Source organism: Opisthocomus hoazin, chromosome Z (assembly GCF_030867145.1).
Source record: "Opisthocomus hoazin isolate bOpiHoa1 chromosome Z, bOpiHoa1.hap1, whole genome shotgun sequence".
Taxonomy (NCBI): Eukaryota; Metazoa; Chordata; class Aves; order Opisthocomiformes; family Opisthocomidae; genus Opisthocomus; species Opisthocomus hoazin.
In genome coordinates, this window is record NC_134454.1 from 63,187,581 (window position 1) to 63,202,502 (window position 14,922).

The 14,922-nt window shown below is 38.3% G+C and overlaps 1 protein-coding gene across 3 annotated transcripts in view; it reads left to right on the forward strand.

The window, feature by feature from the left end:
- The window catches only part of SV2C (synaptic vesicle glycoprotein 2C), a 164,136-nt gene that overhangs the window by 67,622 nt on the left and 81,592 nt on the right, over positions 1-14,922 (forward strand). For all 3 annotated transcript variants that reach the window (XM_075410751.1, XM_075410752.1, XM_075410750.1), the window contains exon 2: positions 1,032-1,735. In XM_075410751.1, the coding sequence (XP_075266866.1) occupies positions 1,156-1,735 (580 nt within the window). In that variant the 5' untranslated portion in view covers positions 1,032-1,155. The remainder of the gene's footprint in view (positions 1-1,031; positions 1,736-14,922) is intronic.

The following is a 14,922-nucleotide window of genomic DNA, read 5'->3' on the forward strand; positions in this document are numbered from 1 at the left end:
TTGTCTCTGTCACTCCTTCCTTCTCAAAGGGAGGATTCCTCACACTCTTCCCTTGCTCCAGCATGGGGTCCCTCCCACAGGAGACAGTCCTCCATGAACTTCTCCAGTGTGGGTCCTTCCCACAGGCTGAAGTTAACCCCAAAATGCTCCAGTGTGGGTCCATCCTGTGGGCTGCAGTCCTTCAGGAATGGACCACTCCAGCGTGGGTCCCCCAAGGGGTCACAAGTCCTGCCAGCAAACCTTCTCCAACATGGGCTCCTCTCTCTCCTGCCAGGAGCCTGCTCCAGCACAGGCTTTCCACAGAGCCACAGCCTCCTTTGGGCGTCCGCCTGCTCTGGCGTGGGGTCTTCCATGGGCTGCAGGTGGAGATCTGCTCCACTGTAGACCTCCATGGGCTGCAGGGACACAGCCTGCCTCATCAACTGTTGGAGCGGGTCCAGAGGAGGGCCATGAATATGATCAGAGGGCTGGAGTACCTCTTCTACAAGGACAGGCTAAGAGAGTTGGGGCTGTTCAGCCTGGAGAAGAGAAGGCTCCGGGGTGACCTTATAGCAGCCTTCCAGTACCTGAAGGGGGCCTGCAGGAAGGATGGAGAGGGACTTTTCACAAGGGTGTGTCATGATAGGACAAGGAGGAATGGCTGTAAACTAAAAGAGGGCGGATTTAGATTAGATATTAGGAAGAAATTCTTCACCATGAGGGTGGTGAAACACTGTAACAGGTTGCCCAGAGAAGCTGAGGATGCCCCCTCCCTGGCAGTGTTCAAGGCCAGGTTGGATGGAGCTCTGAGCACCCTGGTCTAGTGGAAGATGTCCCTGCTTATGGCAGGGGGGTTGGAAACAGATGATCTTTAAGGTCCCTTCCAACCCAAACCATTCTGTGGTTCTATGATTCTAAATCCAGGTTTGTATATTTGAAGCCCTGAACTGTGGTGTCCAGTGCTTAAACAAAGATTGGTATGGTACCATATTAGCGTGAAGAACCAGCTAAGGAGGACTGAAATATGAACTTTTTTCTCTTATATTTTGCAGGTTGAATATTACAGCTTCACTTATACTTGGACTTTTTCAACTGATGTCACACATGCAACAGATATTCTAAACGGTATTCAGCAGGTCCCTTTGCACTACAACAGCAATCCTTCTCTGATACAAGATGGAGGAAACATACAAAGACAGGACTTCATTAGTGAAGGGGGCAAAAGATATTGCCAAAGAGGTGAAGAGGCAAGCAGTGAAAAAAGTGAATAAAGCTGTTGACAAAGCTCAGGATGGCTACACACAGAGATCCTACAGCCGATTCCAGGATGAGGAAGATGATGATGATTACTGTGTCCAAAGAGGAAATGGTGGTGCAGAAGCTAATGATGATGAAGGATCAAGTGAAGCAACTGAAGGGCATGATGAAGATGATGAAATTTATGAGGGGGAGTATCAGGGAATCCCCAGCATGGGGCAGGGCAAGGGTGGCATGGTGACCTTAGGTCAGCCTATGTGTGATGAATATAAGGATCGCCATGAACTGGAAACAGAAAGGAAAGCAGATGAAGAAGAGCTAGCACAGCAGTACGAACTGATAATACAAGAATGTGGACATGGTCGTTTCCAGTGGGCCCTCTTCTTTGTGTTGGGAATGGCCCTAATGGCTGATGGGGTTGAAGTGTTTGTAGTTGGATTTGTGTTGCCCAGTGCTGAAACAGATATGTGTATACCAAATTCTGGATCAGGATGGCTTGGTGAGTAATGTCTTTGCTCTGTCTTTGTGCTATTACAAATGTTGCTTATGCTATGACTAAATATGTGTTTGTGAACACCAATGCTTCTATAAAAGTATGTTTGTACTGAATATAAGTAAGGAAGTCATAAAGTGCATTAACAGCTAATATGGATTTAATGAAGATTATTATTTTGGTTTTTAGACAATTGTTTTCTTTTCAGTCAGTACATACAATTAAATCACTGAAGTGGACAGGGATACATTTTGTTCTCCTATGCAAGAGTAGACATCCAGATAAACTAATGTGAAAAAAACCAACAACAAACCACAGTCAAATTATTTGAGTTCTGCTGGATCTATACAGGCATAATGAAGAGTAAATGACACAACTGCCCAGCAATATTGTCATACTGCATGGGTGCCTTCCCAAGGGTGAGGTGAAATGCAATCCAAGAAATGCAAGAAATCCAGAGAAAATACTGTCTAGCCTTTTCTTTCCTTTTGTCTTCTAATACTTTTATCCCAATGACTGTTCTCTAGCCATCCAAAAAGTATGTATTTATTTTGAGTTGGAGAGACAGAGGTCAGTAGGACAAATGGCTGAAGATAAGCCTAGGGTATGCTTTTTGTATCTGTTCCATTGATGGGGATGGGCTGTGTCTCATCCTGTTGCCTCTTCCCTCCCATGGTGCGGCATACAGGCAGGCTGAGCCAGCCTTGTGTGACTCAGTGAGAGCAGCAGCACTGCTAGCAGGTCTATGCTTGCCTCCCTGGGCAGATAAAGCAAGGGTCTTGTGGGGCAGGGCTGTGGAGAAAGGGTGTAGAAATGGTTCCGCAAGGAAGAGGGGCGGTAGGAGCATGGGGGCTTGGGACCTGGAAGAATATGGAGTGTAGGTGTGTAGATAAGCAGCTTGGGCCTCAACAACCCAGGCTATTACAGAAAAGGAAGTCTTCTAATAAAATACTTTGGAACCTTTGTCTTGTAGCAGATGTACTGTTTGTTCCCTGCTCATGGTTCTGTTGCAACAGTCTCATTTTAACTTAACTCAGTGTCTTGATTTTATTCCTTTCGTCACTCTCAATTAGAAGGACCCTAAGATACCGCTGCATCAAGATTAGATTCAGAGTTCTAAATAACACGAAGCTATTTGTGCTATTTAAATAACACAGAAACTTTCTTGGCAGACCATTAAGACCATGACAGGTTGGATTCCTGACATACCAATACTAGACGTTGGGCTCTATAGGTTTCAATAAAATGGAGCGTATTCACCTTCATTTATATCTCTAAGCCTCCCTCCATGTCAGAGGATCATGAGTGGAAATGGGAGCTGAGTTCTGAGATGGCTGGATCCTTTGAGGCATTCCTTGCCATTAGATCATATGTTGTTAGAAAGAACTACTCTGCCTGTTTGTACAGTGCATTGATTAAAATTCTAATAAAAGAAGTTAAATTATCTAAGTTTTTATGGTCAAAGAGGCTGTATGCATATAATCTGTTTGGTACTGCTTGTTTACACAAATTTACAAACATTATATTTGTCATGCTTGGACTCGTGAGCTACTTCTTACGGAAAGAAGGTGCATAAACATGTCTATAGCCATTTTGAAGCTCTAGAGGTAATTCAGAGTAGAGAGAAAGAAGAGACCAAAACAGCCCTGAAGGGTATCTCTAGATAAGTGTTACTGTGTCAATGCAGATAATAACACAGAATACATTTTATAAAAGCCGTATATGCCCAACTTGGTTTTTATGTGACGTTGTTGCTCAGTACTTGGCCGTTGTGGGCATCTTTAAACTCTACTAATCAATTTTTAGAAGTACTGTCTGTTGCTGGAACAAAAATGATGGATCTCAACCCCATTTTTTAATTACTGATAACTCTTTATTTTTTACCACACGCACCCTCCCAACACATTAAATGGTCAAAGTTGTCTTGGGGTGTGTATGTATGGGGTATAGGAAAAGAATAAGGTTATGCAGCATTAAGAGGGAGCTTCATGGTACTGACACTTTCAGTAGCTTTCTTGTTAAGGTATGACCCATGTCAAGAAAAGAGTTGAGGATTTCCTTATCACTAGACTTCTTATGATGCAGTCTTGAGATATATTGGAATGACCCTGTCAGTGTTTAACTAAAACTCAGTACAGAAGCTGATTAAAACTTCATAGATATATAAATATGTATATGTGTATATATAAAAGATGCTTGCTGATAAAATTAAAGAAGCAGCTCTAGCAGGCTTAGGTGTGTGGGCAGTGTATTCTCATGCCTGAAATACAGAAGTTGTAACGGATATCCCTGTATCTTCTTTCTGTAATATAACGCTAGCCTCTGTGTTTTGTTATTAATAAACAAATAATTCTAGGCTAAAAGATTAACATACAACAGCAGGAAAGAACAGAGATAAAGCAGGTTTTTTCCAAGTGTGTATCTAAGGCATTGCAACATGTGGTGGTTTTATCAATAATTTCACATAACTGCTATTACTTACCCATTGCTAATAGAAGTATATCATAGACTGCAATCCATCAGTACACTGATGAACATATTGATTATAACCAGTATAGATATACAGCCTTTTCAGACAGTGTAATAATAATTCCAGTGATACAAAATATTCATGAGGGCAGTGAATGCTTAGTGAAAGCATTTTTGTATGATCGTAACTGGGCCCTCATAGCCATACATTTCTATTACTTTGCTGTTGTGATTTCACACCATAATTACATCCTAACTGGGGTCTTCCAGACAGGCATAATTTGTTTTCATGATTGTAATTCCATAATCCAGAGGGCTTTAATGTTGTTAGAATACTAAAATCATGAGACTAGTGCTAGTAGTTATAAGGTGGAATTGGTACACATACACAACATTTATTTTCCAGGCATTTTTTTAGGCTATTAAGAAACACACTAAGAACAAGTTTATCTGTTGTTGAAAAAGCACTCACTGACTCAGTTGTAAAAACTGATTTCTCATATGTCATGCCATGATATTTTACTAGGGAACATGAGCTAATTAAAAACATGTGACAATTTTCATAGAGCATCCCTGTTGTATTTTTTTTTATTTACTTGTACCAGGACAATTTCCCAAATTCCCTCCCTATTGACCCTTGTATGAGCTTGAGGTCACTGTTGATTGATCACCAGCAGCATTTCGGAGCCCATAAAGTGAAGTGATGAAAGTGATAATGAAGCTAATGAACTGGTTTCTCAATGCCTTTGAGTTAAATACTGAAATAATATATAATATTTTCATATCCAAGCAGTTGTTTTATTAATAATAGGCAAGTTGACTTGCTTAAACACTTCCAAGATTATAGTGACATGTCACGAAGTGTGAGGAAAAGATCTTCACTCCGTGCTCTCTATCTTGGCTGTACTTGTGAACTCCTTGCACATATGTGGATCCACGTTGACCTCTTGGGTTCTGGCACCAGTGAGGCAGGGCTGTACCTTCATGAGACATGTTGTAGGCCCAGGCCTGAAGACATTGTTTTAACTCTTTTCCTGCCTGCATATTATTCCTTTGGTTTTACATGCAGCTGAGAACTGAACTGATTTTAGGTTAATTCTCTGGGTTCTGATTTGAGTGTAGTTTTCTACATACCTTTATTTCTGTGTTTTCACATACAGATTGTTCTAAGGTTTTATAACTTTTTTTTTCTATAGAATTTCAGTTATGGCCCTGTCTTTCCTTAGCTTCCCTGCATTTGAAATAATGAAACACTCTTTTCCCTCAGCTAGGCAAAGTGAGCCTTTCCCAGCTATATCTGTTCAGGATGCCATGTCACTGCTGACCATCTCCTCAATGGTTCAGCCATGGGACCTGTAAGTGCTCACCTTCATGTGCAAGAGTCTTGACAGCTGCACTGCTGTCACCATTGCTAGCACTCAATACAGGCTGAACTCCTGCTTGACTGGCCCATGATGCCAGTCTTCATGGCCTAAGCTGACACATTTTTCAGACAGATACCTCCATTCCTTTTTTGTACATTATCACCTCAGTACTAGAAAAAAAAAATCATATAAAGGTCCCAGGATTAAGTGATTATCTTCTTTAAACCTTTTCTTTGCATTTCTGACAACTAGTTAGCCACTCATACGCTCTGACTGCCATCCTTTCCAGAGGCCGATGGTTCCTCATTGCTTCCTGATAGTCTCTCTGGTCTATTTTGAATCCATATATCATCCTGTGTATGAAGTTTAGACTGAGTGTTCTCCTGAGCATGAATAGCCTTTTTTTGTTCTGTGTTACTTACCATTGTGTTAAACAAAGTGTTATCTAAGTCCTTGATAAGCACTGATAGATAGTACAGTAACAAAACCAGAAATAATCTTTAAATGTAAAAGATATTCTTAGTTTATTAGCCATACAGACAGTTTTTTCCATCTAAAACACTCAAGTATCATGGTAAATCACTGGGCTGATATTGTGAATATGACTAATAACAAACAGGTTGCTTCAGAAATCAAAGGATTTTCTGAAACCTCATGTTTAGTGTCAAATAATGGCTGGATGTAATAGTTTTCTCTATTATCAATATATAATAATCACATTTCGTATAATGTTTGTAGGACAAGAGTATCAGAGGCATTAACTAAGTCTTTTGAGCTGAAGTACTTTTCAGTCTGGGACAATCGGCATGCACCTACCATTTCTTCATTGATTACCAATTTGCATTTTAGCTGATTTAATACAATGATTCCTATATCTAGTCTGTCTTCAAACCTACTAAGCAAAGCCTAGCATAATTCTAATCTAAACAGTCCTTCCTCTTACACCCGAGGAAGTGCTCCTCAGAGGCTCGGTAGTTGATGTGAAGTGCTTATAAACTCTGCTAATAGTACTGGATGATGAATACTGAATTTTTGCACCCTCATAGTTTAAAAAAGTACTAGCTTGCCAAATCTTTGCTACTTAATTTCATTTTGGTTTTGTGCAGAACTTTTACAATTTTATATTCAACAACAAAGACCTGTCATGAAACTGATCAATGACAAATACAAGTCCTTCACCTGGGACAGAATGACCCAAATCACTGATACAGGCTATGTATTTACCTGCTAGGTAGAAAGCAGCTCTGCAGAAGAGGATCTAGGGGTCCTAGTAGGAAACAAGTTGAACATCATTCAACAATGCCTTGCTGCAGTGATGGCTAACCACATTCTGGACTGCATTGCAAGAGTGGCCAGTGACTAGAGGGAAGTGTTTATTTTCCTTTCTCAACACTAGTGATGCCATGTGTGGGATTCTCTGTCCTGCCATAGACCCATCTGAAACAAGAGATTAATAAATTATGGAAAATCTGGTAAAGGACTAGCAAATTGGTTAGAGGGCTGGAATACATGGCATATAAAAAGAAGCAAAAGGAACTGAGCTTGTTTAGCTTGGAGAAGAGAAGTCTAAGAGGATATCTGTACTATTTGGTAGCGTAATTGAGGAGGGCAATAGAGAAGGTGGAGTAAAATTTTTCTCAGAAAAGCACAGGAGATCGGAAGCTGCAACCAGGGAACTTCTGGTATAATGCAGAAAGTTCACAGTGAGGTGGTCAACCATTGGGAGACATTGCACAATGAAGCTGTGGGATCTTTTTGAGATTTTCAAAAGCTGACTGAAGAAGGCCTGAAGCAACGTGCTCTAGCTCTGAGGGTAACCCTGCTTTTATCAGGAGTTTGGACTAGAGTTCTCCAAATGTCCCTCACAACTCAAGATTTCCGATTTCATAAATTAAAAAATAACTGGCTGTAAATGTGCAACACTTACAGCTTCCTATAACTAAAAAGGATATTGCAGTTGTTACACTTGAATAAACCTTCAAAGGAAAGAGTGTTCTGAACTCATGGGTTGTACACAGGCTTGTTGGTTTAAACACAGGCTAGAGTCTAAATTTGTCTGGGTAAGGTCATAGAGCTTGTTTGTTCTCCTCCTGAGTCTGTACGGTGTTTCTCTGGATCTGACAGAAAATCTGGGTGCATGTGACAAAATGTCAGTGTATAAAGGACTGCTGAGTCTGAGAGAACCATTTTGTAAATATATGGGTATCTACATGCCTAGAGGGATTCTCCAGTTTGCTTAGGCACCTCATTACATCACTAGATGCCTTGCACATATCCTTAGAGACATAAATATATGGACAAATCTGGAATCAAATTGTAATTCTCAGACTGTGGTTGCCCTTTTCCACATTTGGATAGGTTTCCTTCAGGTAACTTGTTGCTGAGGTAACAAACTTCCCTTTTAGAGAGATTTCTCATGTTGTGGAGATTCAAACTAAAATGATCTTAAGCAAAATTTTATGTTGATTTTTTTTTGACATTCAGTGCTTGTCATAGTCCTTTGTTTTCCCACCTACTAAGTAGATATAAATTCTCTGTGTAGGCCAGATAGCTAGAGATATCATGATTTAGAGGGAAGGAGGAGCTTTTTTGGTATTGCTAATTTTTTTGAGGACTATGATTTAATAAGGGAGCTAAAGATTTTGTCTTTGCTAATTAATAGTTAAGTAAAGATCTTATCACAAGCTGTTTTTTTTTAATTGTAAATAAAAGTACTTTTAAAGCTTGAAAAAAGGCCATGAAACCTAATTATATTGATCTTAATGATCAATGAAGATTACTCCTGTTTGTGAATTCATTAGTACAGTTTTTAACCAGCCTCATTTATGCTAGGTTATGTTACACTTGTGGCTTAACTGAAACTCCATCTTCAGGGCCAAGTCCAGAATTCAATGACTGAAAAAATGGGAACTGTAATACTGAGGAGCTGATTTTCTATTTTGCATTTCTTTTTAAAATTGAGACATATAAGTCTTTATTTCAGAGCAAAATCTACTTCAGGCATTGCAGTTTTATCTATTCAATTCCAATCATACTTAGTTTTGACAGCATGGTTCCTCCATATACAGTTTTGCAGAAGACAGGAACAGTTAACCACATGTTTGACACTTCTTTACTTATTAAAAGTTCTGAATTTTAGTAGATTGTCACAAAACCATCCAATGAGTAAAACTCCTTCCTGCTGCTCTTAGTAGCATCTATGTATAGCACTGTTGTCTTTTATTGTTATGTATCATGATTGGTCATTAGATACAGGTGAGATTTACTGTGTGTTCCGACATAGAATACCGTAGGAGAAAGTGAGTGAGTGTCTTCTGGTTATATCCCAGTTATTAGCAGGATACCAGATTCGTGATGACAAAATAGATGACAAATGATTTAAAATAAAGGAAAACCAGGCTCTGCTACTCTGTAGTTTACTGTTATGTGCAGCTAGCGGATGTGCTCCTATAGACTTGAAACTTCCAGGTGAAGATGGAAAGCATGTTGAAGTTGGGTTTTTTTAAGATTATTTTAGACTTCAGGGATAGAGGAAGAGATTCAGTACTAATTTTTTAATGTGAACTCTTGGTCATGGTATAAATTTTATTGAAGAGAGCACAGATAACAAAATGTTAGATACTTATATATGGGTCTGAGAATTACTGTGTTCACAAGAAATGCATCTAGGTTACGAATACTTAGTGAAACCATAGCAGACCTCTGACTGTAAGGAATCTCACTGAAATAACAGTGAAAGTCCATTACACTTACAGTTAATAGTAATAATAAATCTTTATCAGCGATAGAACGATTTATAAACAGCTGCAGTCACTTAAAAGTGCGCAAAATATTCCAGAGCAAGGTGAAAACTGGCCTGTAGGATTAATGTCTTATTTCTTCAGAAGGAGATGCTAGAAATACAGATGCTGTCATGCATGCTGTTCACCTTTTGTGCAGCCGAGTTCCCTTGCAATGACATTATTAAACAGTGACATTATTAAAGTACTCCTACTGCAGTGTTTTCTCTGTTCGCCTTCCAAACTCACAGCGAGAAAAATCAAGAGACAGATCATTATCTGTTCTAAGGAGCTACATTACGTGGACCAGTGAAGACGGTGGTTATGTTTGGTTTTCTTTTAAAAGGGAAAAAAAGGGACAGCGGAAAGAGTATGCAATGTAATTTTTGTCTATTACGAACCAGACTAAACCTGTATCACACAGAATATCATGGACTTGTCACAACACACAAACTGGGAGCACAGATTTGAATCACTAATGAAATACAGTTCATTCAGTCCTCTGTGCTGTTGCAGGCTCCCATTACAAGCTAGTGTTTAAGGCGGGTCACAGCTGTCCTCCTTTTCTGAGGATCATGTTCTTCCCAAACCACCTTACTGAAGCCAGGGCTAACAGGGAGAACAATACCACATGTCAAATGTTCTTCCTCTTTCACGGTGTTCCTGCATGCAGCTTTATTGATGAATACGAGCTATTGGACACTGTAAACTTACATGTTCACTCTTTGCTTTTAAAAGGTTCACCATTTAGCCTGGGGTTAAATATAGTATTTCCCTGGCTCAATACCCAGTTTCAGTCATGCAGTTTTAAACTGAATAACACGCACAATACAAACCAACGTAAAATGACTGCATTGCAGTTCATAGTTGAGAGTCTTGGTGTTTGTATGCATTTTTAGCACAGCCAAATGCTGTTTTATCCAACTTATCTTTTGAGAACTCTAGAAGTAATGTAATACCTATTACTTGTTTGGTTAAATGGACCTAACTGCAGGTGTATACCTCGGAATAGTGTCAGATATCAATCGATGTATGTACAGCTTCTAACATACTAGGTCACTTTTTGAGCAAGATGTTAGTTGCCAGAATACAACATTACCTCAGGGTTTAAGCTATGCTTGCTTCAGCTGCATTCAATGAGTACAGTGGATATTGGGAACCTGCTTTTATTTAAATGATGAAAAATACAGCCTGCAATTGGGATAACATATGTGCTGGTGAAGGTTGTATGAGTAGCCAGTAAGGTATTTGTACATTTAACCACTTACAAACATGCACCACCACCATGTGTAAATATACCTGCACCGTTTCTTTGCATACAAAAAAAGCTAAAGAATTACGCATTTGTAGTTAGCTTCAAATCTCTGTCTTGGAGATTGATTGTGTCTAAAATAGTTAAAAATCACGAGGCTGCTTTTTTATGCACTGCAGGCTATTTTCTGGCTCTGCCTATCCCATCACAAATCAGTGATTTTACCATTTGTGTCACACAAATTTATAATCTTACAAAAGTGTTCAAAATAAGGAAATGCTTCCCAAAGGAAAAGCCTGAGGGCCATGGTGTTTTCACACATTTAATTTGGCTGTCGCCTCCACTTTTCCCTCCCTCTCTCAACAGCCATGGGATCTCTGGCTGATGATACATTATTTCTTAAATCAATGTGTCAAATGGAGTTTTTAAACCAAAATGAACATTTTGAATATGATGGTGCACTCTCTTCCAAGTCCCTGTTTAGTTAATTCTGCAACACAGTTAACTTATGATCTGCAACCTTTCATTTGTAGATCTGCTGATCTTCATTATTTGTGTATTTGTACCTCTAATTTTGCATCTTGCATCAAATTTTGAGCTATGAAATGAAATGTTTGAGTATGTGTGAGTTCCTTGGCAAGAAGAAGAAATATTTTCACAGAGAAAGTGTTACGGAACTTCATTAAGACATGGAAGGAACATAATTTAATGGCACTTTGTCACATCTGAGTAAATGTCTTCCTATGCATTTTATCTATGGATTTAATCAAGTATTTTAGAACCTTTCAAAGTTTGACTTGTTATTTTATCTTATGCTATCAATATTTCGAAGAATTGAAAGCAAATTGTATATTGTGATAAACACAGTTTGAAACAGCTACTTATTCCAGACCTTTGGCTTGTTTAGGGAATGTCCATTCTGTAAAGTATGGAACAATTAATTTTTTAATCTACTCTGACTGCATTTTACAGCAGATGTGATTCTTCCCTTGCAATGGGTACATCTATTCTCACTGTGCACAACTGGTTCCCTTGTCTGTTTGGTATTGTTTCAGATGTATGGTATTGTTTCAAATGTATGGAATATCACCACTTTTGTGGCTGAAGAAGAATCAAAGTCATGATAATATACAAGTACAAATACTTAAATGAAGGAATGATACTGAGTTAGTGCCAGAACGGATATATGAATATGACATATGTAATTTTTTTAACTACTCACGCAAAAAATTTGTTTAACAACAGCTATAGTGATAGTTAAGGGTTAGTCCAGTACATTGTTATTTACTGATATTTATAATACAGTTAATTTTTTTCATTCAGGGGATGATATAAATGTAAGATTTTGCAATTTCACGTACTACAACAAACTAACAGGCCACAGCAGTCCAGGAGGAATTAATTACTCATAGATTTATTGTGTGACTGGAACTGTGGGCGACTAGAGAAGTTCTGCTCATAGTGTTTTTTTGTTCATTGGTGATTCTCAGATTTTACACCCGGGCCATCTCTACTGCTCAGACTTCTAGATGGGCCAAAGAATAAACTATTCTCTTTCGTACCACTAACGGTAAAATATTGTTCTCTGGCTCTCTTAAACCAATGACCCTTTTATCCAACATCTACCAGTCTTTGTTCCAGCTAGTGAAAACAAAACCAAGAGTTTTTGATGACAGATTACATACCTCATGTTGTTCTAGCTTTTCTGAACAGGTAAGCTTTTCTCAGGATAAATGTGATGGACAAAGTGTCTTGAAAGACTCACAGAAACCCATTTATCAGCCAGAAAGATGTTTTTATCTGACTTTTCTGGGGGATTGTAGAAATTTGGGATGGTAATATAAAGTAGGAAAAGTAAGAAAATAGTGTAAAGTGACACTGGCTTTATATCCATAGCATTAAGAAAGGTCAACATTCTCAAGCATAGGCAAAGGGAGCTCATTTGCAAATTTGTTCCTGTCATGTTAGCTAGATTCCTATTTTTTGCCCTATAGTGGTTAGTAGTGGAGAGCCTCCTATGAAGTGGAGGGAGTATGAATGACTATAACCCATGTGATGCGTGACTCTATTGTGCTGCGTATTTCTTTTGTCTGGCATTTGTCAGACCTGCACATTTTCACAGAGCAGAAGTATTTTCCTAATCTTATAGAATTCAGGGTGATTTTCAAGGTTGGTTCTGAAGTTGCCATTAGCAAATCTTCTTAAATGGAGATCATGAACTGATAGTTACAGTCATCTAAACAATTTTCCATTTAGACATTATAATAGTGCCTTCTGGCACTATTGTAAATAAGTAATTAATAAGTTTAGCATCTCCAGCACCTGCAGGTGTATTGGCACCACTTAGAGGATAATTCTAATCTGTTTGTCTTCACTGGATTAGTTAATGTATTTCATTGGCTCTAAATGGGAAACCAGAAAGAAGATGTAGGACCATTAGCAATGCAAGTATCCTTTTTCACTCATATGCTGTTCTGTGCTAGATGAGGCACACCAGGTCTTCTGTCAGGCACTTTCAGATATGTGTGAGTTTCAGACCCTTATTAATTTTGGAAACCTGTTCCTAATGAGGTTAGCCCTAATTCAATGTCTTTTTCTGAAACCAGTGGAAAGTCTTTGGTTTGGTTTTGTTTTGTTTTGTTTTGTTTTGTTTTGTTTTGTTTTGTTTTGTTTTGTTTTGTTTTGTTTTGTTTTGTTTTGTTTTGTTTTGTTTTAGCACTGTTTCTCTTCCCCCACATTTTCACTCTGTTGGAACAAAGGTGGTAACAGCCACTCTATGGATGAAGCAAAATAAAAGAAATTATTTCCTCCCATTTACAGAGAATGATGTTTACACAGTACTGGAATATAGTTATAATAAGGAGACTTGATGGCTGATTAAACACTGAAGAAATAATCAACCGTTAGCTTTAATATTATACAGATAGATACCTTCACTAGGAGCATAGTTTTATTAATTAGTTCTTAGTATCATGTGCTTTGATATGCTGAGTTGGATGCATCTGCTATTAATATATGTGTTTATACTCTGTGTTTCTTGTTTTAATTCAGCACTAATTAAAAGCTAGTGATATTCTGCTCTGTTTTGAGTCAGAAGCCGGACTAGGCAAATAAGAAATTAACATTTAGGCAATGAAACATGCAGCCAAATTGAACAGTTTTGATATGAAATGAGATGATTAATGTGGATGACTGCGTGGGCAATTTAAAGCTTTAGGGAAATACATTTTTTTGCTTTGAAATTTAATTAATCCTAGCACATTGCACAGTGCTATGCACTATTCAATCATATGCAGCATTTATAATCATTCTGATTCTCAGGATTGCAATGAAAGTTCATTTCAAATTGCAAAGTCACAGCAATTTCTAGCATGACAGAGTCAATTCAGAGCTGGGCGAAGAGTCCATTGAATTTAGCATATAATCGGAGAGTTCCAGAGGAACCTCTGCAGTTGCAGTGGAAGAAAACAGGAATTAGGGGTATTAGGACAGCTTAACTAGGTGTGTTTTATCCAAAGCTTGTCTGTTAGGATTTTCTCACTAATGCCAGAGTGAACTGTTGGATCAAAGGACAAGATAGTGTGAAAATAGTATGTTCAGTGATAACACCGAGGGAATCTGTCAACAGCTTCACATCATCAGCTGGGATTACTGGAGTTTTTTATAAAGTCTGTGCTCTATATATTGCATATAGGTAACAACCATCTTGTAAGAATATCATTTATATGGGAAGAAAAATACCACATATTGGCTGGTTCTTACAGCCCTGTGTTGCTACATTTGAATACTGATTGATTATTTCTGTTGTGAGTATCAATGAGGCAGTGCTTTGGTCTTTTTCTCTATAATGCATTGTTGATTTAACTAGCCAGGCAATAGCAGTATGAAATAGCAGTGTGCTGCTGTTTGCTGCAATAATCACTACCAGTATTCAGTGTGTAAATCATTCCAATGAACCAAATGGAATACCTCTGATCAATTTTTTATTCTGAGAAATCTGTTATGGAATAAATATAAATGATGTTAGCATCCAGTAGTAGATGGAACTTTTAAAAAAACTTAGTTATTGGCATGATAAAGTTCTTAAAGTAGAAGTAATGATGACAATGTACGGCACAGGTACCAGTTTATCATATTCTGTATTTTGCTGCCTTATCAGAAAATACAGCTCTGAAGAAAATTCCCCATCCTAGCAAGTAATCTATTACCTGTCAAAATCCCTGCAGCTATTGAGCTTCTTCTATGCATTTATTAATTTATCTAATTTCGATCTGAGAAAAAGCAGGAGCAGTTATTCAGTGTTTCAATTAAAATAATATCTGAGTACAC